At 43.1% G+C, this 26,263-nt stretch overlaps 2 protein-coding genes across 3 annotated transcripts; one reads left to right on the plus strand and one right to left on the minus strand.

The window, feature by feature from the left end:
* The first annotated feature begins 1,889 nt into the window (after positions 1-1,889).
* Positions 1,890-11,257, plus strand: AMDHD1 (amidohydrolase domain containing 1). Of its 2 annotated transcripts, none has more exons than XM_042026088.1 (9): positions 1,890-2,021; positions 2,883-2,989; positions 4,261-4,325; positions 4,928-5,205; positions 7,914-8,139; positions 9,106-9,230; positions 10,080-10,173; positions 10,570-10,730; positions 11,001-11,257. In XM_042026088.1, the coding sequence occupies exons 1-9, from the start codon at positions 1,948-1,950 to the stop codon at positions 11,113-11,115; spliced, it is 1,245 nt and encodes a 414-aa protein (XP_041882022.1). In that variant the 5' UTR covers positions 1,890-1,947; the 3' UTR covers positions 11,116-11,257. The 2 variants fall into 2 exon arrangements, with proteins under 2 accessions (XP_041882022.1, XP_041882016.1); XM_042026082.1 differs by lacking the exon at positions 1,890-2,021 and adding an exon at positions 2,180-2,342.
* Positions 11,258-13,879: 2,622 nt separating this feature from the next.
* On the minus strand, positions 13,880-26,263 carry HAL (histidine ammonia-lyase). The gene is made up of 20 exons (XM_042026108.1): positions 25,871-26,263; positions 25,389-25,449; positions 25,193-25,220; positions 24,821-24,895; positions 24,650-24,722; positions 24,499-24,565; positions 24,274-24,311; positions 24,064-24,189; positions 22,570-22,709; positions 21,130-21,177; positions 20,374-20,521; positions 20,202-20,297; positions 20,028-20,086; positions 19,176-19,256; positions 18,491-18,556; positions 18,225-18,390; positions 15,966-16,100; positions 15,282-15,390; positions 15,119-15,188; positions 13,880-14,676 (listed from the first exon to the last, which is right to left on the minus strand). The coding sequence occupies exons 1-20, from the start codon at positions 26,115-26,117 to the stop codon at positions 14,527-14,529; spliced, it is 1,983 nt and encodes a 660-aa protein (XP_041882042.1). The 5' UTR covers positions 26,118-26,263; the 3' UTR covers positions 13,880-14,526.

A 26,263-nucleotide genomic window follows, 5' to 3' on the forward strand; every position in this document is an offset into this window, starting at 1 on the left:
AGATGATGAAGACCCTTTGCTCCCAGGGAAGGAGAAGGGCCTCTGTTCTTGTTTCTGAACGGCTCAACCTTAAAATTGTACCCCAAAAAACTTCAAGAGTGGACCCTCGAAAGCAGTTGCGGGAAAAGCTGCAAGTCGGGGGAAAGGACTCACACGCAGGCAGAGAGACTCCTCTTCCTAAATGGACTGAACAATATTTGGAAGTGGGCGGCTGTCTCGTTGTGATAATGTTTTCATAGCATGAGCAAGAAGAGACTTCTCTTTCTAAATGGACTGAACAAGGTTATTATGGAAGTGGTAAACAGACTGAACATCTTAAGGGTTGTTTTTTCACATTGTCAGTGGGAGAAGGGAGGAAGGTGGGGGGAGGAGGAGAGTTCTGAAGGTGGTATAATTTTTTCCTTCTTCTTTTAGGTCTGTTAATAAACTTCTTTATATTCTTTCAAGTTTGGTGCCTGTTTTGCATTTCTCCTAATTCTTATCTCACAGCAGATAAACAGTAATGAGTATTTTGGACCAAACTACTACATCATGTCAGAACTGCAGTGGATTGACTTTTTTTTTTCATATGCTGATCTATTGCAGAGAAAATTCTTCACCAGAAAAGAACCAGGGCATATAGAAATACACAAGCACATCTGTAAGTTTTCTGCAAACAGAATATAAGTCTTAGAATGAAATACGCCCCTATCTTACTAAGCATAAAATCTTCACCGATTCTCAGGTGAAGATCAGGGTCTTCACCTGAGAATCAGTGATTCAGGGTCAGGATCTGACCTTGATTCTTGGAGAAGCCTAGAACACAAAACTGACTTTTTTTCTTTAAAAGTGTAACAACAGAGCTCACAGGTGCATTGATCTTTCTTTTTCCCCCCTCCACCGCAGCAGGTTGTGTTTCATTCCTGATGCAACAGCTCTCAGCCCACCACCACTTCTTTAGCATCCCCCACAATGGGGTGTCCTTCTGCCCTTGTTATGATGCTGTTGCAAGGTTCCTCTTTGATTTCTGCTTTCAAACGTATTGTGATACTGCTGGGAAATGCCAAAGTCAGCAGCAGGAACTCCTGGAGGTGGTAAAGCACCCTCTACCAGCTCTCCTGCCGATCTTCTGCATGCCTAGTGAGAGTTTAGGAGGAGGACAAAGGTTATGTGGTGGTGCAGCATTAAGCCAGTGGAGCAGCATCAAAAGATAACACCCAACGCTATTGTAGTTTTACTCACTTCTCAGGTTTGATATTAAATACAAATTACTGGGCCATAGATGCAAATCTTGCCCCATTTGCAAACAAGACTTCACCAGAAAGGCTCGTTCAAAGAGCCACCTGTTTCTGCTGACCAGTAGTATGTATATGCACGTAGATGTGTTACCAGCATTTTAAATCGATTCTCTTTTTAAAAGAAAAGAAAGTGTCTAAAGAAGATTGCCACCCCGGGAAAAGTGTTTGAGGGACCACTTGTTCAGAAAGACACTCCATTTTCCAGCTGGGAAATACTGGAGTCCTATAGGCGCTATGAATATGTGAAGCGAGAAGAAAACAAAAAAATCCGTGTTGGGAGTAAATATTTGCTCCCTGATTCTCCAATCCCTCATTCTGTAGGGGGCAGCAGAATCGCACAAACCTTTCGTTATTGGAATGGGATTAATTAGTATCTGCCTGGACAAATGAATGTCTGCCTGAACATCTGGCGCGGTGGGTGGGAGGTGTTATGGTACCTCGGGGGTTGTTGCTGGGACGCGGGCAAGGAGGTGGGCGCTGGCAAACTGATGGATGCTGGAGAGGTGATGGACGCAGGGAACAGGGCACGTGGGCAAACAAACGCTCCCACATCAGAGGCTCCTATTTTCCTGGCAAAGGGAAATCTCCAGGTGGTGCTGTGAGGACTGAGAGCTCCGGGAAGCCCCAGCTGGAAAATCCGGTGTTTCGGAGCTGATCATGAACCAGCGCGATGCACGAATGTTGTCACGCTATCCTGGACCGAATCAAGCACAGCATCCCGCGCCTGGAGCGGGCTGCGGCAAAGTTAGGGCAGACCAAGCCGGGCAGGGCCCAGGCCGGGTCCGGAGCCAGGATCGGGGTCGGGGTCGGGCTGGGGCTGGTGCCGGGCGAGGCGGGGCAGGCCGGGGGCAGGAGGGGCGCTCGGCCGCACCGCCCCGGGGGACTTTGAGCCGAGCGGCCCCGGCACTCGGTGCCCGCGGCCATGGCGGGCCGGCAGCGGAAGCGGCTGCTACTGGAGAACGCCGAGCAGCTGGTGCTGGTGTGCGGCCGGCGGGAGCCGTGCCTGCGGCGGGAAGGCGCTGCCGGCCTGGCCGTGCTGCGGGGCGCCAGCCTGGTGGTGGGGCTGTGAGTGCGGGGCCGGCGGGGCGCGGGGGGAAAGCGGGGAGCTCCGTGCGAGGGTGGAACGCATCCCCCAAGCGCCGTCCAGGATTCCCGGTAGCATCCTCAAACTCCACTGGAAGAACAGCCCCAAAGAGGCTGTGGCTTCCCAGGGCACGGGGCGTGATTGAGGTCCAGGCAGTCGATGGCAGTTTGATTTCTGTGAGGGGAAGAGTGCCCTGCAGATAGATACCTGATGGAGCAATGCTGTATGCTCGCTGATCCACTGCAGGAAAACAATGTTACCTAGCAGGAATTAGAACAGAAGAGTACCAAGGTGTTGTCCAGAGGGATCTAAGCAGAGGACAAGCGTTATGGCAAACAGCTTGAAACGCGTGGCATTACCCCAGTGTTTGCTGTGCGTCTGTAAAACCAGCAAACCACCTCCACATGTGCATCTTCAGTCCTGCTGAAGGTCCCGCCCCTGTTGTCCCAGGAGCTCTGTTGCTGAGCGCTTGACTTTTAAATAGTCTCACGTGTTCTTTGTTCGTTGTCTGTGGTTTGCAGGGATGGTTGTATCAAGGCTGTGGGCCAGGCAGATGTTATTCGCGATCAGTTTTCGGAAACAACATTTGAAAGGATAATTGACTGCTCTGGGAAGTGCGTGTTACCAGGTAGGTGTATTTTTCATAATGATACAAAGGAAGAGCATTTCCAGCAGGTTGAGGGAGGTGATCCTGCCCCTCTACTCAGCCCTAGTGAGGCTACATTTGGAGTGCTGTGCCCAGTTCTGGGCTCCACAGTACAAGAGAGACATGGAGCTCCTGGGGTGGGTCCAGCAAAGGGCAACAAAGATGGTGAGGGGACTGCAACACCTCACTTATGAGGAAGGGCTGAGGGAGCTGGGTCTGTTCAGCCTCAAGAAAAGACGACTGAAAGGGGACCTCATCGTTGTCTGTAAGTACTGATGGGAGGGTGTCAAGAGGATGGAGCCAGGCTCTTCTCAGTGGTGCCAAGCAGGACAAGAGGCAATGGGCAGAAACTGATGCACAGGAAGTTGCACCTGAACACGAGGAAGAACTTTTTTACTGTGGAGGTGACTGAACACTGGAACTCCACCAGAGAGGTGGTGGAGTTTCCCTCACTGGAGATATTCAAGGATTCTTTTGGGCTTCTTGGTGGAGCTTTGTCTCCTCCAGTTTTGTCTTTAGATCTGTTCCTCTGTCATAGATCACAAGAGGGATGTAGCTGGCCCCACAGAGTGACTCTTTAGATTCACTGCTCTTTTCTGTACTCTGTCAGCCCATCAGCCATTCAGCCACAGAGCTCAGTCTGTCCATCCTGGCCACAGATGTTTGGAGACAAAAGAGATTTTAAGTCACATACTCTGCAACTTTGCCTGATAAAAAACCCCCAAAGCTGGGCAAGTCTATTGCATGCTAAACTATCCAAATGGTGTTAGCACATGAGCTGTCAGACCTCTGTTTCTCTTACAGTGCCCTTGCCATTCAGCAGTGTCAAAGTGTAGAAAGGCTCACACTGTTGTAAGTGTTGTTAGAGGAAGTCTAGTGTGCTAAGCCCAGCCTAAGCAGTTTGCCTTTTTTTAAAGAGTACAGGCTTAAAGTCTAATGAACTCTTTCACAGTTTATTATTTCTCCTTTCTTCCACAGTTTGAAAACATTATCAAAATAACATGAAAAACTCAGCAAGTGATGCATTTAGCTGGAGACATTTTGCATAAGGTGTCAGACCTAAAAAAAAATTGAAATAAAATAGCCTCTGAAGAAAATCCTAGGTATTTGGCTGGTTGGATTTTTATTTTTCTCTAAGCAACAGAGACTTTATAGGGGAACTTCTGCTGTCTATTTAATTTGCTTGCATGTTCATAATCTTTTCTCTTCCACAGTGAAGTAACCCAAGTGTACAATTACTTTGTTTTCTTTAGGCCTGGTAGATGCACATACACATCCAGTGTGGGCTGGTGACAGGGTTCATGAGTTTGCAATGAAGGTAACAGCATAAAATTGCACAGATGGATTTTTCTTCCTCCTCTTTTTTTTTTTTTTCTTTTAAATGTATAATGATTTCTACTTCCTAGTGACTCTCATCTTTCTTTTATAGAAAAATATATAATTTCTGTTAGAAAATCTGCCTGAGGGAGGAGGGATGATTTTTGAATACTGGTAGGCTGAGTGGGGAGTGTACCTGCATCCTTTGCAGCCAGCCTTGATATATTTTTGCATTAATTGAAGCAATATAGGAGTGCTGCCTTCTATTACCATCTAAATATTGATTTTTTTTCTCCCTTTTTCTTTTCCACATAAATGAATTTTTAGCTAGAGATCGGTTTTCCCCTTGGACTCGGGGGAAAACAAGTCTTCAGAGTAATTCTCCTTGTGCCACTTCTTACATAATTTCTTCACTTAAGTGGAGGGGAGAGAGAAGAAAAGGGGGAGGGAGGAAGAACTAATGTGTTTTTTTTTCTCTTCTCCTTGTCTCTCTCACTGCAAAGAGACCTCAAGGCACTTTCCAGTATCTCTTGGATGGAAAATGCACGGTTCATAGCTAATTGTATGGGGGGGTGTTTTTTGTTTTCTTTTCTTTAACCCAAGCTGGCAGGTGCATCCTATATGGAGATCCACCAGGCTGGGGGAGGGATACATTTTACTGTGGAGCACACTCGGAAGGCCACGGAGGACGAGCTGTTCACCACCTTCCAGCACCGCCTTGAGCGCATGCTCAGAGCAGGATCCACGCTGGTGGAGTGCAAGAGTGGATATGGCTTGAACTTGGAAATCGAGCTCAAAATGCTCAGGGTGATTGAACGTGCGAAGAAATCCATGGATATTGGCATTTCCTCAACGTACTGCGGAGCTCACGCTGTGCCCAAGTAATGGGACTTGACTTGTCTTTCTCTTGTTAAGTACTGCTGCTTGGCATTGAAAATTGGCTGCTGCTTTCAGGAAGGTTTCTTCTGCCTCACTCCTAAAATACAGCCTACTTGAGAAAAAACAGCCAGTATTTATAGGAGGCTCTCCTAAATTTTAATTTGAAGGAAGGCAGGGGAATATTATTTAATAACTCCTATATGCCAACACAGGCTTAGTGCAGAACCCCTGCCTCCAGCCAATGCTCACACTCAACATAACACAAATTAGAGGGTTTCCTGTACAGAAGTTCTTCTGCTTGCATTTGCTGCTATCCTTCAAGCTTAGTCTCTGCCATGAGATTTTATTTTGGCCAGCAAGCAACAAAAAATACCTTATTTAATCCTTATATACCTCCATAAACAAAGTTTAATTATGCTTCCATTCAATGAAGACTTGCATATATCTTATAGCTGTGAGATGAGTAGAAGATTAAACTAAATGTGTTTAATCACAATTATTCTGATGGCTCAAGTAGGTGTATCATAAAAGTCCTTTCTCACTTTTGATTTTTATTTTGCTATGATGAAAATAACATCTTCATGTTACCAGATTTCAGTGTATGAAGGAATTAACAAGGAGTTTTAGCTAGATATTTTGACATACTAAGTGGTAGGCTGCTGCAAGACAAGGCGTGTGAGATAGAGGCAGGCTTATTATGTGGCAATATTCAAGAGATGTTCATTAAAAGAAAAAAAAAGCATACTCCAAAAAAACCCCAACCTCTCCTGAAAAATTCAAGAAAACATGACCCAGAAAATATTTTTTGCAATCTAATTCTTGTGTATTTGGAGCAGGATGGTAAATTGTCTTTTGTCAATTTAACTATGGAAAATGAATCCTGTATCATCTTCAGCAACTGGAAGATGGTTAAGAAAAAAGTAACTAAAATCAGCTGAAAGCACCAACTACTTCTTTCGAGAAGTTCTACTAAAATTTAGAGGACTTATGGTAAAATAAAATTGACCTTTCACCCCAAATGATACATATATTTCTTAGTCCTTCCTTTTTCCCTCCCCTAAAAAGCTTTGGCAGGATCTCAATCAAAATCCTGATTAATAGTCTTTCCCACCAAAATGGTTTGAGCATTTCTACAAATCAATTAAATAAATTCCAGTGTTTTTACAAACATAGCAACTCTTGTGTTAGAAAGACAGATGTGCCTTCTCATTCTCTGCACACTTCTGTCCCCACTGAAGCACATCAAGCATAACAAAATGTAGTAGTAGTAAGGATATTGTATTTTAAGTAAGGAGAAAAGGTAATTGGGGATTTGAGGAAATTTCCTGAAGGAAATACTGAGTTATCTGTATTTTCCAGTTTGTGTCTTTTTAAATCCTCTCTTCTCTTTTCAGTCAAATGTTTGTGTCTAGCATATTTTGCTTGAATTTTATGCTACCCCTCCAACTTAGACTCTGGATTGGGTTTTCATTTTGACTAGGAAGAAGTCTGCAGTTCTTCCTTGGTCCCTCCAGTCACCATTTTGAATCCAATGCATGATTTGGGGAATGTCTGATTTTTAAAAATTATTATTATTTTTTATTGGCAAGTGTTTATTGGGCCCTTTTAAACTTTAGCAGGAAATTTTCAAAGTGGTTTCCTGAGCAGAAATCTTCTGCATTAAAACAACAGCAGTTTTGTTTTGCATTTTGGGGCACTATATCCATCAAAAAGTGAAGCTAATACTTAGTGTTTCCCTCTGGTTTGTCTTGGCTCTGACCCTAATTCTTTCGGCCCAAATTCCTCCAAAGGCTGCTGAGTAGAAAGAGAAAAGGGAGATGCCTTGGCATGGTCAGAGGCTGAGCAACCCCAATGACTGTTTCGGTGAGAAGTGAATGGAAGAAGGGCTCTGCTTTATAACCTTGTTTATAAATTCAGGCAGAGTTTGGCTTCTTTCCTTTATTGCCACTGCACGACTCCCAGCTCAGGCATGTGTGGCGCTCCATAACGCCCGTGTCTGCAGGCCTGAAATGAGCACTGCGGTTCTCAGGCGTTTGGCTGCTGCACATCCCTTGTCTTCAGATATTAAAATTCGAGAATGCTAACTCAGCTGCATGTTTTGGGACTTTTTGCTCTTTCCAAGGCGTTTAGTGGTCTCTCCTGGGTTATCTTTATGTAATAGAGGATTTATAAATGATTCTGACTTTGGCAAACCAAACCTTGGGAAGTCCCTTTGATTAGAAACAGTTATCTGTCCCTCACTCTGAATGATGTAAAAGGAGGAGAGGGAAATTAAAAATAATGACTTATGCTGCATATCCCCTTTGAGTTTTGATACTTGCATAAAAATTTTGCATGAATACCATTTAACATATTTAAATACTCATTTACGTATTTTAAATAGTTGTATTTTAGAATACAGTATAAGGAGGTCAGAATGTATGAATAGGAAAGCAGAAGAAGTTGTTTTAAAGTATCCCATATCTTTGTTAGCATCCAACATGCCAACCTTATTAAAAATATTCAGTAATACAATCTAATATTCTTTGAATGGAAAGTAACTCATGTTGGAGGGCACATGAATTACAATTGGGTTTAATTTTTTAAGAAGTTTTTTTGAGGAATTCACATTTACATCATTTCCTAAGTAATCTAGTAATTGCATGTATGGCTTCAATGTGTGCCAGGCTTCAAGGATGTTACTCATATGGCTCTAACATTTTTTCATTAGAGGGAAAACTGCTACTGAAGCCACAGATGACATTATCAATAACCACCTTCCTAAACTGAAAGAACTCAAACTAAGTGGTGAAATACATGTTAACAATATAGATGTGTTCTGTGAGAAAGGAGTCTTTGATCTGGAGTCTACAAGGAGAATACTTCAAGCTGGAAAAGATATAGGGTTACAGATTAACTTCCATGGTGATGAACTCCATCCGATGAAATCTGCTGAGGTACGTCTTTCTTAACATTCATTTTTGCTCCGGTGAGAGCCCAATCTGTGAAAGAATTGCAGTTTCCAAAACTGAGGTTGTTTTTTCAAAGACTTTATGAAATAGACCATTCATAGGCATCATTTCTATCAGATGATAGGAAGAGCAGTCCATGTGCAGCTTTGGAGTTAAGGACATGGGAGAAAGCCTTGACCTCTGGGACTAGCGTGCACTGACTAAACAAACATTGACTTTGCTTATCTTCCACATGGGATACAGACCGGGAATGTGGATATCCATGAACCCAAGAATGACAAAAACATGCTTTCTATGCAACTTGAAAAATATTTTTTTCATTAAGTGTCCAGTTAGAAGCAACAAGTCAAATTGCAGTGAGCACACTCAGCAGTCTCATTACTCAGATATCAGTATATCTGAGCACACTCAGAGGGGTGGTTTAGTCAAGACTAGGTTCCCAAATGTCTTGATAAAGGAAGTCACTTTGAGACCATGTTTCACCATCATTTAAACATTGCTTCCTCCTTGTGGGGTCTGCCCATGGTTATTCTCTGCTGTATTTTAAAAAAATGCCACCAAACCAAAAACTTGATTGATTATAAAAATCTCTTTGGCTTCCCTATTGAAGGCATCATTCAGTTTTGTGAACTATTTTCTGATGGATCCTTTATGAACAGGAGTTGGTAATGTTTTTGTCCATGGCTCTCACACAGTTTGTGTGTTTGGCTGTTACAAACACCGCTGAAGGTGTGCTTCTGCTCCATGGGTGGATAAAGTGATCAACTTTTCCTGGAATAAATTAACAAATATTTTTCTCTGTATTCTGATTGTTCTTCCAAGCATTCTTTTCTATTTCTCTTCTGGTAAATTTTGCATTAATAGTGAATTGTCTCCTCCAGTTATTTGGAAACAACTTTTTTTACTGAATTAATTGAGAATAGTGAATAATTTGCTTGAAAATTTACTTAGCTTGGAGCTGAACTAGGAGCCCGGGCCATCTGCCACCTGGAAGAAGTTAGTGATGAAGGTATTGTGGCGATGGCAAGAGCTAAGTGTGCTGCTGTCCTTTTACCAACAACAGCCTACATGTTAAGGTAAGGCCACTAGATTGAAGGGGAAACTTCTGTAACTGCATGTCCATGTATGTGGTTTTAGGGTCTTTTGATGTTAAAATAAGCATCTGTCTATGCCTTAAGGATGAGTCTGAGTCAGTGAAGATAATCACAAGTAGAGAGAAACTGAATGAGCCTCCTTGTGTCTTATTTCTGCTGGAAATCCGCAAAAATCTGTGAGATTACTGAAAAGTCACGCAGTAGATTTAGAATGGCTTTAGAGCAGCTATGGCTAAAACTTCCTAGAGAGTGTATTTCTTAGTGCCCACCCTGCAAACACCTACACATATTAATCCAGGGGCTGAGCAATTTTAAAATGGCTATTCCAGATATTGAAGTTATTGAAAACATCTTTTGCATTATAATTGCTGAGTGAAAGTATCTCTAATGTATGCAGATTAAACACACAGTCTTAATAATTGGGAAGTGACTGTTACATTGCATGTGCCAATGCTCATATTTGGGAGCCTATCTTTGAAGCTGTAAGAACTAGAAAATCAGGTTTTTAGTGAAATGAAGATTTTCATCTTGTAAATTCTGAGGTGTCTGAGGTCTGGATAAACACCAGAATTTCAGTGGCCTGCAGCCTGATGGTTGATACTGGCTGCTGCCACATGCTGTTACTGCAAAAGTTGTGGCGCACACTCCCCATTTATTTTGTCCATAGGGTGATAGGTAGGGATGCAAGAGGAGATTTTGGGCTTTCATCTCCAAAAGGATCAGTGTAACTGAATGCATGAATGTAGCCAAACTGAGAGATGACTTTTGCCCTTGTAAATCATTGTATGATAACTAAGCAAATCATACTGATAAGTTTCTTTTTCCCTCTAGACTGAAGCAACCTCAAGCAAGAAAAATGTTGGAAGAAGGTGTTATAGTTGCTCTTGGCAGTGACTTTAATCCTAATGCATACTGTTTTTCAATGGTAAGATAATCCTAATACTGAAACCACAGAATTATGAAATTTCTTACTAGTACAACTTGTGTGTAGGTCTTGCACACTTAAAACTGGTTTCATATGCACAGGGAGAGCTGTATGCCCCACACAGACATCTGCCTGTGCTTGTTTGTGTGTATTGGGAGTTTTTGCCAGAAATTCTTGAAACCAGAATGGGTCCCATCCTTCATGTGCACTGAGAGGCCTATTCAAAATGCTCTCAGAGCTACTGATTTTAGAGTTCTTGCTTTGGAGTTGACGAGATTTATGTTGTGCAGAAGAGCTCCTTCTGTTGTGCAAGGAAAAAGGAGAGCGCTTAGGGATTTGAAGCATAAACAGCTTTGTGTTCCTGGTCAGTCCCATTGTCCCCTTCCTTGCCTACAGCCTATGGTGATGCATCTGGCTTGTGTAAACATGAAGATGTCAATGAATGAAGCACTGGCAGCTGCCACCATTAATGCAGCTTATGCTCTGGGCAAATCAGACACCCATGGCTCCTTGGAAGTCGGCAAGCAGGGGGATCTTCTTATCATAAATTCATCAAGGTTTGTTCTTCCATTGGCATTTGCAATGTGCTTTAACAGTAGTTGTCCTCACTGAATAAAGGGACACTGGTAGCATTTCAGACCCACTTTCATTTTCCTTAATTACTCCAGTGGGAAATAAAGCCTAAGACTTTTGGGGCTGTTATTACAAGTAATCAATGCCTAATTACAAATTATCTAAAGAGAATATGTGTTTATTTTGTGGAAGAAATTCTCTGCTGATAGACTCTTATGCAAGTTTCTGTATTCTTTAACATCTTGTGTTTTTAGGTGGGAGCACTTGATTTACCAGTTTGGTGGACATGAAGCATTGATCAACTACGTTATAATTAAAGGAAAAGTTGTCTATGAAAATGAGAGGTGTGAGACAATGAGCAGTTACTGAGAGAAGGCAGTAATTTAGTAAACTACTAAAATCAAATTAGCATGGAGTATTTCAAAGCAACAGACAAATCAGATTTGTATTTACCAGTAAATTGTTTGCCTGCTCACCTTACTCTTATTCAAATAAACCTTACAAAGCATTACCCATTTGGTGCATCTCCATGTCCATTGTCCTTCTCTCCAGCACAATAAAATAATTTCTAATTGTATCCATCTTAAATAAGACAGTTTCCAAAAATGTTTTCCTATACAAGTAATCTATAATATTATTATATTTGAAAATAACCCAAACAAACTGGCAATGAGTAAACAAAGTTTGGATCCAGGTAAGATTTACTGGGGAATGTGATGTCAAGTAACATGTGACAGGGGGCCAGGGGCTCAGGCGTGCACATTTGGGATGGCCCTTGGCTGTGCTGGGAGATCACATGCAGTGTCATACAGATGTTCCAGAAAAGACCTGATTTTATTTATTTTAGGCTGAATCTGAAATAACATGGGACGTAATTGTTTGTGGGAGTTTGAATGGGATTCTGGTAAGTTAAGTATGGTATCTCCTACTCAAAGCCATGTTGAAACTTAGGAGCTTAATTTTTTTAAAGCACTCTTTCAGCTACTACTTTTTTCCCCACAGCTTGCACCATCATTTAGGAATGCAGTATGTAGAAAAAAGGATGATACAGATCTGGAGAATTGAAGCTTTTGCAGTACTTAAGCAGAGGGTCTGGGGTAGGAGGGTCTCTGAATACACGTGGACTGGGACTTTTCTTCAAATTTTCAAATGAATGGTGGCTGCAGAAGCAAAAGGGATTTACTTTCTGAAGGTGAAGTCATAAAACTACACCTGACAAGCATGAAGAACTTCACATCAAAAATCAGTGTTGATATAAGCAGGTGACATAACCTGCGATACAGAGCACAGTGCTTTAGTGAACCAGACCTCTGAGGAAGGACAGTGGTCTCATTCTGCTTAACAGATATTTGAAAGCCATCACAAATATGTATGAGCATTATGACCTCCTGATCTTCCTGAGCCTTGGGCATATCTGTTAATACCCAAAATATGCAAGCCATCCCCTGTAGTATCTTTCCTCATGCTTTATTTGATCCAGGCTAGCCAACTAAATCAGTTTTTAAAACAATATAATAGCATTCCTGGCACCTGACGTGTTTTCCTGCAAACAGATGTTGTACCAGATGTGGGTGTGGGACTTTGTTTTTATAAAGCTTGAAAGAACATCAGAAATATGTGATTGCAGGGTCCATTCTGCCCAAGACAGCCTTCATAAATAATGTTTATACAGGGATTTGAGAAGGCTGTCAGGGAAGGAGCACAGACATTTCTTGCATGCAGCGTGCAGGCAGAGTGGTGTCTCTCAGTTCTGCACAGGCACGGTGCAAAACCTGAGGCCACCATGCTGCAGTGTGTCCTGGGGGTCCCTTGGTCCCAGGCAGCCAAAAGCAGAGGTGAGCGGGAAGCAAGGCCCAGAATCTCTTATCTGAATGCCTAGGGTGTTTGGGGCCCAAGACTGCATAAAGGAAAGCCTCAAATATTCCCTTTTGGACAGGAATAGGCATTTGTGGCCTGAAACTACTGATGTGAGGGGATTCTGCTCTCATGCACAAGTTCTCGTGGGAACCTGAAACCATGAGTTTGCCCGGGCAGCTCGGGTGAATCCAGCAGCCATTTGGGAATGTGCCCCAGGGCTGTAACTAGTGGCAGTTTGCAGTCAGAGCATGCGATTTTACTTCAGGGGCACAGCTGGCTTGAGTGGTTCCCAACGGGCAGCTATGTGGTCCTGCAGTTTGTGGCACTGTTATCCCCACAGCTGCCAGGGAAGGCACACCCCTCCGGAATGCAGGATGTTGTTTTGTTTTTAGCGTGGCTCACTTCAGTGATGACATGCACAGTGCTGGCTCCCACAGCACGGGGAGCAGGACATAGGTAACGTGGACATAGGAACTTCTGCCAGCCTTGCTGCTGAAGGACTCATCAGCCTTAACACAGGGCTGAAGGCAAATGGTTGATCCCACAAGATAAAAGCCTGTCTGTTTGTTCTCACACTTCTTTTTAATACCTGATTTTATACAAATTGAAACAGCTTCAGGGGGAGATTGAGACCTGCCTGTTACAGAGAGCCTCACATTGAAGAAATAGAGACTTTCTTGGCACATGAGGGAGAGACAGGATGGAGATGTTGCACATCAGGTGCAGAAGGAAGGAGCTTAGCTGGGAGCTCGTGTGCCGTGGTTGCCCTAGTTCCCAGATCTTCTGGCCAGGATATGTGTCTTCCTGCTAGGTTGCCAGCAGGCATGAGCCCTCTCCTCAGGGCACATTTAACATGGCAGGTCTTGAACACCCAAAGGCAGCCCCACACTGGTGCTTTGGCTGCCCGTGCAGCCTAGCCAAAGCTTGTGCTGAATGCCCCACAGCCAGATCAGTACTGCCATGTGATCACTGCACCATGATGTGAAATCCATGTCCTGACTCTTCCCTTGCAAAATCAAGCCTGTGCCAGAGGTCAGTGCTGTAACACAGAGCACACTCTGTCATAATCCCGTCTATGGGGACAGGGCCCTTGGCACACAGGCAGAGCCCTGGTGAGCCATGTGAGTGTAGGTCTTGGCGCTATTGCCTCAGCACGGTTCACATTCACCACTCCTACACCTCTTCCCCCTTTTCTGGCCCCTGTGCCACCTGTCCTATTAATTTCCAAATTAAGCTTTTGCTTTACATTTTCATTATCACACACATGACAGGAGAATAGATGGCTACAGCCATATATGAAGCCTCAGTTTATTAATTGCAGCCCACAGCTCTTGGAAAGCTGCATTAAGTGTAGTCCATCACCAGAATATAATATATTTGTTTTGGAGCAATGATCTCCATAGCACACTCCTATGCTCACAGCTTTTCTGATTTGTGAAGCACCTGCTCTAAAAATGCTCCTGTTATACAAGAACCTGTACCTCACATAAGATCTGCAAAAGAGAGAAGAATTAAGTGTAAAGATAATTTTGCTTGTGGCAAAATGAAGGGGATCACAGCAATTACCCAAAGGGGGAAAAAAAAAAGGTATCAAGAATATTGAACTTAGGCTGTTTGGTATCATTGGAACAGATGAAGAGAATACAAACGAAGACTTGACAAAACAAATACTGGTTTCAGCAGGAGTCTGAATGATTTGTGTTCAGAAGTTCATGAAATTCAGTCAAAACCACACTATCATGACAAAGTTGTCTTTCACATGTGAGGAAAGCAGTGAGACTTTTCTTCACTATCTATTTGCTCCTGAGCTAGACAGTCAGGTCCTCTGGGTCACCTGGAGAAACCACATTGAGTTTGAGTAGAACAGCCATGCTCAGGTAAGGTTCTGGAAAGGATCTGCTCTCTTCCAGAGGATTGCAACTCTCAAAGTTCATTCTGATGCCTGTGGTCATGACTATCATCTGCACTCATTCTCAGCGATCCTAGGGAGAAAGCTGTAGGTGAAATGGGTCTTGATTCAGGGATGTGTTCCCTCCTGTACTTTTCAATGTAAGGTTTAGCCACTTCCCACACCTGTGAAACAAGAATGTGAAACAGCAGAGTCAGAGGCAAGACAAAAGGTCAGCTAAGACATCAACACATGAGTTCAGGAAACCTTATAGAAAAGTTATTGTGATAGAGGTGGCAAAGCTATGTAGATATGCTATATGGGATGAGCAGAACCAGAGAGGCAGATAGAGTGAGGTTTAGGGAAGAGCACATGGATGGAGTTGACAAGGGATGGGAAAGGATACAGCTCCAAGGGGACAAGGTGAAAGGATTCAAGGCAAAAATACTTTGTCTTGTCTTGTTACCAGGCTAATGCTCTGTGTGCAATAGCTGGGAGAGAATCACTGCACTTGCTACAAAACCACTTGACCATGAAGAGGATAGAGCAGCAAAAACAGCAGCTGGCATGGACAAAGAAAAAGGGTTCTAGACAATCCTACGGCACAAGCCAAAAGCCAGCACTCGCCTTCTGGTCCACGAGCAGCCTGTGAGCTGCTTCAATGTCTGGGGCCATGAAGCGATCCTTTATCCAGGGCCTGTAACAAGACATTGGAGAAACATTAACCACCACCGCCAGCAGCTGCTCTCCAGGCACGAAACCTCTGAGGAAGGTGTTTATCTGATCTTACCTCACCACAGAGCGCACAAGGTCGTAGACCTTCTCCAATGGGGTTGTTGTTCTCAGAGGGCGTAGGAATTCAATGCCCTGGCAGGCAGCGAGCAGCTCGATAGCCAGAACTTGGAAACAGAACAGCGAAAGGGATGTTTGGCAGGTACAGCTCAAGGCGAGGTTTCCTGTGTAAAGCTATCCCTGGCCTTTGTTCTCACTAATATGATATGGTTTCAGGCAATGTGAAAAACCAGTGGATCCACATGCCCCAGAGAGCCAGCCCAGTGGCAGGACCATTTCATGGATGATGCTGGGGGCAGTATCAAGCATTTCAGCAAGCAGATTTTGGGTGCTCTGTTGTACAGACCTTTCAAGTGTACCAGGAAATCCTGGTCACCAGTGTCTTAAATCCCTAGGAATCTCTTCCAGGTTAACTTGAATACTCAAATTAATATCCATCATATATCAGAAAACTTCTTTAGCACTGAGAAAAGAAGGGCCTGAGCTAAAAATGAAAGTTCTCTCTATGAAGCTTGCAAGAGCCCACATGAAAACAGCGGTAAAATGACAGCGCTTTGGAAGAGAGTCTTCTGTCTGGAGATGTTTGCATTGTATCTGCCTACCTCACACCTGATCATTATTGGTATTAGCTTCTCATTTTCATGAGTCAAGGTCTGTCTGGAAATCAGGATTTTAATTTTACCTTGTTCCACGTGTTCAATAACTCTCAAAGCTTTTCTTGCAGCCCATCCTCCCATGGATACATGATCCTCTGTAGCAGCACTGGTTGAGAGAGAATCCACAGAAGAGGGGTGGCACAAGGCTTTGTTTTCAGAAACTGCAAAAATCCGGCACAATGAATGCTGGGAGAATGGGCATGAGACAGCAGAAGCAATGGACAACATGGAGATAAGAGCCTATCTACCACCTTGGGTCCAACTATTGCTCCTCTTTTGAGGATGCATCAGTATTTTACCTGGACTGAGTAATTTGTAATAACCACCTTGAAAATCTGCCATTGCCTCTGAAAACTAACCAACATCAGTCTTTAGACTCAAATATTAATCAAATATGGAACGACTGCTCACTCTTCACTCCCCCATCTCCAGGCTTGAGTTGCTGTGGCTAAAAGGCCTGAAGGAAACTGAAGAAGAAGAGCAGACAGCATAACTGAAACACTAGCCTGGTCCTGCCTGTTGCTCTAGGGCAACTCTCTGTAAAGGGTATTGGCTCCCTCTGGTTTTGGTCACGAATATCGCCCCTCCCCTGTTTTCAAGAACACAGCTAGAGATCAGCATCTGGTCTGCTCATTGCAGCTGAGGCACTTTCAGAACTTCCTGTACAAAAATGCAGGAGTGTGATACAAATCTTCTCCCACTCTCGTCTTGCTACAAGGCTGCCCATGTCCATGAGCATGACACCACTCCAGCTTTGAGAGTCAGGTGCAAGCTCTGGAGGAAATTCTCATGCTGCACCCCAAAGCAATGGCAATTTGGCTGCAGCAAAGGCCTTAGGCACCATTCAATGACAATCTGAGGTTGAGAATTGCTCTTTAAAAGAGAAAAAATGAGGTCTGAATCTCTGGCTGCACTGGGCCTTTTCTTTCTGAAGCCCAGCAGGATGCTGCGTAATGCCCTTGCCAAATTAGTGGCTTCAGAAAAGCTACAAGAGCGACAGAGAGGTGGTGACACCAATTGCAAACAGGCTGGAGTGACACAGTCTAGGACCAGAGGCCAGCTGGCACATTCAGGCAGGTGACAGCAGGTCCCAGAGAGGCTGCATGTGGCCGCTGCAAACAGCTCGGTCTGGCAGGCACAGAGCTGCTGGAACGGGGGAAGACAGACACATCCAGCAGCGCTGCAAAATGCCTGCAAATTTTTTGCAGCTTTATCTATTAACCCTGGGAGTGAAAAACATTAGCTGGTACACAAACAGCCCAGAAAATGGCAGAGTGATTAAAAAAATACTAATGATTAAAAAATAGGTTAAAAAAAATAAAAGGAACTCAAACTTCAATTCAGATAAAATCCTGTCTATTTTGATCAGGATGAGATGATTTTGACCCATGGACTCCTAGTGTCAGCAGAGGCAGGGCTATAATTTTCATTTCCCACAGCAGAAATCACAAACACCCCAGAATCTGTCACACCAGATTGCAAAAGTGTGCAGTGAAACCTGATGCCATGTAACCAGCTGAGGCCTGGAGCCATCCTAAACTCTTCCCAGCCAAAAGGTAAAGCTTCCAGCCCTTAAAAGAGGGGGGATGAGCATTTCAGCTTCTCTTCCAGGCCCACTTGCCAAACCAGCCTCTAGGCAGGGTTCCTTTAGCATATTGATTTAGTTAATTCACTTGTTTTTCTGCAGAATGTTTATCTACACATTTATCTGATATCCTCTGTTCCTGTGTTTGTTTCTATCCTTTAAAATTTATTCTCTTCTCATAGCATGTTTATCTTTATATTGGCTCATGCTTCCCTGAACCTATGAACTGTGATATCCCAGCGGCCATCAGGTTTCTTGTTGCCTTAGTCACGGGTACTAGAGGAAACACTGAACTGATGTCTAATTTCAGTGTGCTCCCCCAATAGCCAGCCCTGCAAACTCCGGTCTGCTGAGGACTGTGGGGTCCAATACTGATGTACAGACCAGGCTGTCAAATGGAGACACCCAGTACTGAGGGCATCAGGCCCTTTGAGACAAGCCTTCCCACCAAAGTCCACTTAAGAGTTTGCACGCTCAGAGCACTGAACATGCCCAAGGGTCAGTGCAGAGTAAGGAAGCCTGAGCTGAAATAATAGCAGCTGCACTCAACACTCACACTTTATAAGACAGCAAAAAACAAGCGGAGAAGAGACAGAAAACAGGAGCCAGATACCTTTGTGTCTACTATTAGATTACATCTGTCTTGAAAGAAATCAGTCTTTCTAGCTTGCTCTCCCTGTGGTATTGCTCAAGCACTCACCCAGGGCAGCTGCTGTGCAGTGTGCAATCATGAAGCCCGAGTTCAGACCTCCTTCAGTGACTAAAAATGCAGGCAGTTCACTCAGTGAGGGGTTGCACAGCCTCTCAATTCTTCTTTCACTAATTGCAGCGAGTTCATGCACACCAATTGCCAAATAGTCCAGAGCCTACAAAAAAAAGATCTCACTAAACCAGATGACAGAAACAAGCAAGCAAAAAAACCAAAACAGAAACAAAGTTTTTTCCTTTCTTCAAATGCTGAATTACCTTTGCAGGATATTCCCCATGAAAATTTCCTCCAGAAATGGTCTCTTCTCTTTCAGCAAACACCATCTTTAAGGAGAAGTTGAGGCACACACAAGTGAAACACAGTTTACATGAGAGATATCTGCAGTAATCGGAATATCTTAACTGAAGGAGTATTTGTGCTCATAGGCTTTTATGTGCAAGCACTTTATATTGCATCCACACTTCCACTTTTCAGGAAATGAAGACACAATCTCAGTTCTTCAAACTTGTACATACAATTTTGATATGTATTTTTTTCAAATAAGCTACATAAAGGGAGGTCTTTGATGGAGGGTGGGGAGGGGGGCAAAGAAACCCATCTGTTCAGATCCTAGCATAGATTTTCAGTTCCTTGATAGATCCTCTCCATGACAGTTACAATTTTGGACAGATTAGAAGCCATGATGCTTATCAGCAATTGATATGATGCTATGTACAGCATCATTACAGTGGTGACAGAAATGCAGCCTTGCATTGTAGTGCTGACAGAAATCCTCCCGTGCAGTCATAGGAAAGGAAGAGAGGTTACTGTTGCAAACAATGGCAGTTACTGACCAAAGCCAGTTATGACTTTTTTGCCTCCTGTGAGAGTAATTATACTGAAGAAAAGAATAAAAAAGGCCAAGCAGGATTTTACAAAGTATTAAAGTAATCGAAAAGATACAGGGTTGTCCGTGGCACTGTTGATTTCGGTCGTTATTATGTCCTTCACAAACGCAATTGTATCATTTACAATTCCATGGACCTAGAACAAAAGACATTTGTGCCTGAGCTTAGTATCTGCACTTAGTTCGCTTTCAGGATGCTGACTGAGTTGCAGGGACCCTCTTTCCCATCATCCCACTCGACTTTCACACATGGAAGACGGTCTTGGATTTGTTTTAACATGAGGAGCATCACTGCCAATCCTAGACACTTGAAAGATGATATTCACTATTATTGTGGCAGTTTTGCCAAAAGAGTAATCTGAATATGACATTCTTTACTTGTTTGGGTTGGTTTACCTAAATGGAAGATATTCATTCAGTGGCAGAAGTGTTATGAGGGAAGAAGTAGCCTTACAAAGACTCACAGAAAACCTCTTATTAATTAATTGGCTTCCATTAATTCCACTGGTTTAATAGCTTTACTCCTGTTAAAACACATACGACTGACTTCTTCCAACATGTTTGAGATACTACACTCCGTTGGCTTTTGGAAACACCTAGTTCATGTTCTTAACACCACTGCAGAAGAAAGTCCCTACAAAATCTGCAAGCATGGAAACTAGCACTTTCCCTCTGCTTCTGACCCCTGGCCTCTTCCAGATCTGAACACTGCTTTGTTAGATGCTGCTGATGGGTGCATGCACGCGATCAACAAATTACATATCTCCATTATTACAATTTTGAAGTGAAGAAGAAGCAAAATAAGAGTCAGACAGAGTCAGACAGCACATAACTGACAGTATTTCTGAGGTGGAAACTTCATCATCATTTATCTATTGTAATAGAAGGACATAAAAGTCAGTTTTTACCTGAGGGCAGCAGCGCATTGTGTACGCATCCTGAACTCGGTCACAGAATCTATGGCTCTCTGGAAGAAAAAAGGGGGGAAAAACTCAAATATTCCTCACACAAAAGCATTGTGTCCTGTTGAAGGACCCAGCTTGTCCTGGTAATCTGAGAGGGTGAAGGTTAAGATTGTTCACCTGCTATTTCTGATGGATGATGGTCAGAATCTAGAAGGGACCTGAATCGAAAGGCCACTTCAGCCTGCCCTCGATGTGGGCGCACTGCATGGATATCTAGTAAGACAAGTTAGATGGTTAGGCTTTGCAAAGCTTTTGTTCAGCAAACAGACAGGGAAGGCCCAGTACCCACCAGTGTCAAAGGCCCTCGTTGTACCCTTCAGGACTTCGAGTGTAAGGGCAGCGATGATGTCAGCTTGCCTCGCTATGGCCCCTGCTCTTTCAACTGCCTCACAGCCCAGTGAGGTGATCATCTGTGTCCCATTGATGAGGGCCAGACCCTTCAAAGGGAGAGCAGGTGTTAAGCAAAGTCATTGCAGCTATTCCACACACTGTGACAATTCCCCATACCTGTGACAATTCTCCTTCCCACATGAAGAAGTTAAAGACCTTTGCCTAGCTTCTTGGACCATCCTGAAATCATAAAATGCACAGCTTGACTGAGCTTCTTTGCTATGTAAAGTGTCAATGCTCATGACCCCACTAAGTCACTGCAGACACCCTTGGGGCACCAGTAGTTCCAAGTAAGTCAGACACCTGCTTCAAGTCAGTCATCTGACCTCCTGTTACAGCCAAAGGGCAGATAGGTACTGTCTTGAAGGTGCCTCTTAGACAGCTGTTTCAGGATGGCATAAAGTGCTTTCTGAAGGGGCCTGTCTGTCTCCACTGACCACAGAGCCAATCTGAACACCAAGCTTGGGTCTGACATTTCAGGTCAAGCAGGGTGACACTAGGAGGAGTGAATCCCGCTCCTGACAACACTTCATCAATATCCTTCTGAAGCTTGATTTAAAATCATTAATTCATTTAATGCTTTCATTGTGCATATAAAGCAAATAGTGATTGACTGTGCTCATTTTCATCAGCTGACATCATTAAACTTTATTACCTCTTTAGGTTTCAAGGTAATTGGTTTCAGTCCATGGGCTTCCAGGACCTGTGAAGGAGTTCAATGCCAAGATAATTAATGAAAAATACTCTTCAGTAACTAAGTCACTAAAATTTAAATGTTTCCATGAATAGAAAGACTAACAAATTTCTTAAGTGATGGGAGAAAAAGAGCTTTATATCACAAACATATAACATATTTTTTTCTGCTGGGCTAAATAAAGGGCTTCCAAACTAGCACCTTATTTCCTAGTGCCAGTACAAGAAGGTAGCAGGAGCACTAAGCAAGATACTGTCACGGCCCATTAACATCTACTGTGTTCTAGATGATGGGAGAGGGCAACAGTAAAGAAGGCTGGAAACCTCTTGGGAAGGCAATTCTGCCTACACCCTGCCTTATAGCATTTTGGCTTGGCATAAATTATTCCTTTTAAAATGATCCCCTAATCCTTTCTATAGAAAATCTCTAGTGGCAAGAGGAGTCCTATCCAGTTTATTCTATACATGTCTATTCTAGAGGGCAATTGGTCTTGTAGGAAATGGAGAAACAGCATAACCTATTTCTCATTTAATCCTCTCACCCTTTCCAGCAGAAGAGGTAATGCATCTCAGAAGTGTACAGCTATAACTTCTGATTTCGAAGGTCCAGAACACACTGGTCTGCTTCCTCCCTACTCCTCTCCCTGTGTAGTCCTCAATCCTTCTCCAGTCTATAGTGATGTACACCTATCAATTCATGAACAAGTCTGGTATTCAAATATTCATGGATAGGAGTGATAGGTGTAGCAGAACAAACTACCGTGAAAGACTTTGGAGGAGCTGGACTTGGAGATACTTAACACAAGATCAATCTGCTGATGTGTTAGTGACAGAATAACAATTGATTAAAACCTAATTCCATTCTAACACTTCTGTCTTGTGAAGGAGAATGATATAAAGGCTCCTTGTAACCCTAGTTAGTTTATCAAAAATAAAATATCCAAACCGATGTATTTACTTAAAGCCCTTATAAAATCAGTAGAAATTTTACTGCGAAGATTTTGCCTCCAGTAAATCTCCAGGTACTCTCTGCATTTGAGAGGTGATCTCGGGTTTTTTAGAAAAGCGTTGATGTTCATGGAGCTGGAGATACAGTAATAATTCTTTCAGAGTTGGTATCATATCCTGTCCCTTTCTCCAGTTCATAAATGATGTCACTGTGCTATCTTGTATTGCAATACTATGGCATGATATGTCTTTAGGGCTCAATAACATGCTGCTTATTTATGTCTCCTCCAGTGACATGTGGGTCAGTTATTACATTCTTCATGGACCCACCTTCCTCAAATTAGAGGATGAGTAGCTAAAGGCAACCTAGTCCTAATTCAAACTAGTATAGAAAATCCAAAGACTTTTACATGTTATTAATCTGAGCAAACCCAATCAGCTGCACGAATCTTACATATTTAGCATCAGCCCAGCCACTCTTCGGGGACCACATCTTTCCCTCTCCAATTAATCCCAGAGCAAGATGAGAGAGGGGGGCCAAGTCTCCGCTGGCTCCAACTGTCCCTTTCTCTGGGATATAAGGAAGGCAGGATGCTAGAAAGAACACAAAAATCACTCATTTTAGAACCTTCCCTTGATACACTCCTTGGAAAACAGAGAAGCCAGCTCGTAAGTGTGGTCACAGTAACATCCTGCAATCATGAACAATGTCCCCAACAGGACTACTCTCGTTGCAGCCTGGGGGACACAGCCCAGGGTGATTGCACCTACAGCAAGGCAGCTACAATGCTTCTTGTCTCAGCTCTCCATCACAGGGTGACCACCTGGTGTGGACAAAGCTATCTCCTAATTTCTTACTCCACTAAACACTGGGCTATTCTTAGAAACCATCTTTGAGCCCTCTTCTCCCCGTCCTACTCCTTTGGGCACTGAAACGTGGAAATGAAGAAATGGAGCCTGGGAAACATCAGAAGAAGCAAGGAGGGAACCTGTCTGTTCCTCTTATTTTGCAGAGCTAAACACTGAATTGCAGCTCCTTCACACGCTGCAGGAGGAGGAGGAGGGTGTTACAGAGTGCAGCACAAAGACTGTTTTTGGGGCTCACATAAATGAACATGGCTCTTCTCTCATACACGTGGTCTTCCCAATCTACAGTTTAGGAAAAGAAGAGAAGGAGAGTTGATCCTAACACTGACATTAGACAGAAGGTGCCCTTTGCTTGGCAGGCCCCACCAGAGGGGCCATCCAGCGGTCATCAGCTAATGAACATCAGCCACTGCTTTGGGTTCTCTGCCACAGCATCTGGCAAGGGAGGGAAGGCCACCCAGATGGAACTGCTGTGGCAGTTGTGGCCATGTAAGCTGCTGACTGGCCATGGGCTTCTGTGTGGCTGCCTCGTAGCCCTTGTGTACAAACACCTCTGTAGGTCTCAGGGGGTCTGCTCCCAAAACCAGGTGGTGCTTAAGTGGGTCTGCTTCACAAACACCAACACATGCAGTGTTCTGTATGGTAATGGCCCCCTCCTCCCTAAATCCCTGTATTCCTAGAGATGGTGACACACACGATACCACCCGACAGGACAGAAGAGACAGAAGAGAGAGGACAGAGACTTGAGCCTTTGTAAAAAAGCTTTCCCAGAGCCATGCTCTTAGTCAAGCTTAGCCTTGAACTAATTATCTGACCTTTCAGAGGCTCATTTCCCAAATTTCTGCCTGTTGCATCCCTTTCTCTCAGCCTTTCCAGTCAGTTAAGCTCATACCCCATGTCCTTCAACAGAGCAATGGTCTCCAGTTGTGAGCTTGTACAGCCAAACTCTAGCCCTGATCTCTCAACTACCAAGCTGAAAGACCAGCATCTGTAGCTTGACCCATTGAGCTACACCTCTTAACAAAACAGTTAAAAGGAAAAACAAAAGGGAAAGGAAGATTTTCTTTAAACATCTTTTTACCATTAAATGCTTTAATAACTTGCTCGAGGGTTTCTAGGGATATTCCACTGTATCCTTTGGCTAGGACATTGATTCTCAGTGCCAACAGCATGCGAGATCTCTCTGGGGTCAAAGGTTTCCCCACACCTGAAACAGTAACAGAACCCTCTTGGTTACTCACCTGCTACCAACAATGGCAGAAAAGGGAACCACCAAGCAATCTCTCATTACCTGCAGAATGTGAACGAACCAAGTTCACTTGAAGCTCCCTACAGAAAAAAAAAATATGTTAAACCTCAAAAAAAGTCTCATCAGGTTTTATTTTGCACAAAAGAGAAGAAAGTCCTGAAGCAGCTCTCTCATTTAACCCCAAACTATACAACTACAGGGTCAAACTGCTCCCTCTTCTTCCTTTCCTGAAAAGTGAGGGCAGAGAAGGCTGCACACACAACATACCTCAGATTACTGTTTGGGATGACAGTCCTGGCAAACTTTCCAAAACCCGTGGTGATGCCATAAACAACTGCAAGAAATGTACACTGCTGGTTAAGGAGGGAACCTGACGAAGTCTTCTAAATAATTAATAGTTAAAAGCAAAATTATTTACCTGTCTGTTCCTTTACGATCCTTTCAATCACTTCTCGTGATTGTTTGACTTTAGCTTCAGCTTCGGGTGTGAGCTAAAACATAAGTAGTTTAAATATTAGCTTATTTCTCATTATTTAGTTGTAGAAAAATAAACACATAATTTTTAGCTGCATTTGTTCAGAATTTTTACCTTTATCTTGTAGAGTCCCTTTCCTAAATTGACCAAGTCCTCCGTTGTTAAGCTGTTGCCATCTAAAGAAATATACTACACCAAAGAACCACATTTTAGTTTGGGATATGGATACATATAATGTTGCTTAATAATCAATAATAATAAAAAATACAGTCAAAACTCAGCAATGACAGGAAGCTTCTTCATGCTTATTCATAAGACAGGAACCCAGGTAACAAAAACATTATAAGCACATTATAGTTTAGTTTTCTAGACCCAGCCAATTGAATAGCCCCTGCTTTTGTGAATGCTGCACTGGCTGAACTCTCAGCATTTTCTGGTGAGTAGCAGGATTTGTTACCAAGTTGTAAAATCATTGGTTATTCCTACCTGTTCAGGTTCTCGGTATTTGCTGTATCTGAAAGTTTTGTAAAGGAAAAAGGGCAGACAGGATTTCACAGGTAGTGAGCACTCAGTTACAGCTGGCAATGTGTTTTAAGAATGAAGGAACTCTAAAAAAACCAGGCAATCTGGAAAATTACACATCTGTAATTGTAAACTTTCACAAAGCAGTCAAAAAGGATACAAATGAACTCCTTCTGGTTGAGATGGTATGAAATCTGGAGACATTATATCTCCTTCTATAACTAGAAGAAATATGCAGAATAAGCACATACATGATTAAATTGCATTCTTCAGATAAATTAATTTGTTATTTATTACAATTCACAGCAGTAAGAATTCTGATTTCCAGTTATCATCCCTGAACAAATTTGTTCACTTCTGGGAAAATAACAAGGAGGTATGTATTTATTTAAGGTATTCCAAAAGCAAAGGCATAACAGCTTACACTATATACGACAGCAGATAGAGAAGATGTATATAGAATCCTATACCTTCTAACTTTTGTGTAGTTCTGTTCCTAAATATTCTTAAATTATTGGGCATTTTCCCATAAAAACTCTAGACAATCTCTCCAGTGTAATTTTAGATGAATCTAGATAAAACCACAGTTTGCTGACTCAGATGACAACACAGTCACTCTGCAATGCTTAAGGTTTTGCTTACCAACTTCAACAAATTCATTGTCCTCTAGAGCATCCCCCACAGTATCATCAAGATCCAGCAAGCCAAGTCCCTTGCACCTTCGAATGTAAAACTTTACTTCTTCCACCGAGGCAAATCCCCCATTGTCAGGCTTGTTTTTCATGTACCGTCTCACAGCTTCCTTTCCCAGCCACTCAATGGTGTTTGTGGAGTTTAGGCATGGCACTGCCAGCCATTCTCCTCGGACATGCACCGTGTACCTCGGCATGTTTTCTCTCCAAAAATTGTTCCTTGACCAAGAAGGGCTGCAATGTGCAGCAGCCTCACATTTACCACACAATGGCCTGAAGAGCTGTGCAATGGCCTGAAGAGCTGTGCCTGTCTGGAGCCCAGTGTTGCAATCAGATAGAGGCA

The sequence above is a fragment of the Corvus kubaryi genome, unplaced genomic scaffold (assembly GCF_017639235.1).
Source record: "Corvus kubaryi isolate FWS band 111438036 unplaced genomic scaffold, C.kubaryi_AGA036_p1.0 129, whole genome shotgun sequence".
Taxonomy (NCBI): Eukaryota; Metazoa; Chordata; class Aves; order Passeriformes; family Corvidae; genus Corvus; species Corvus kubaryi.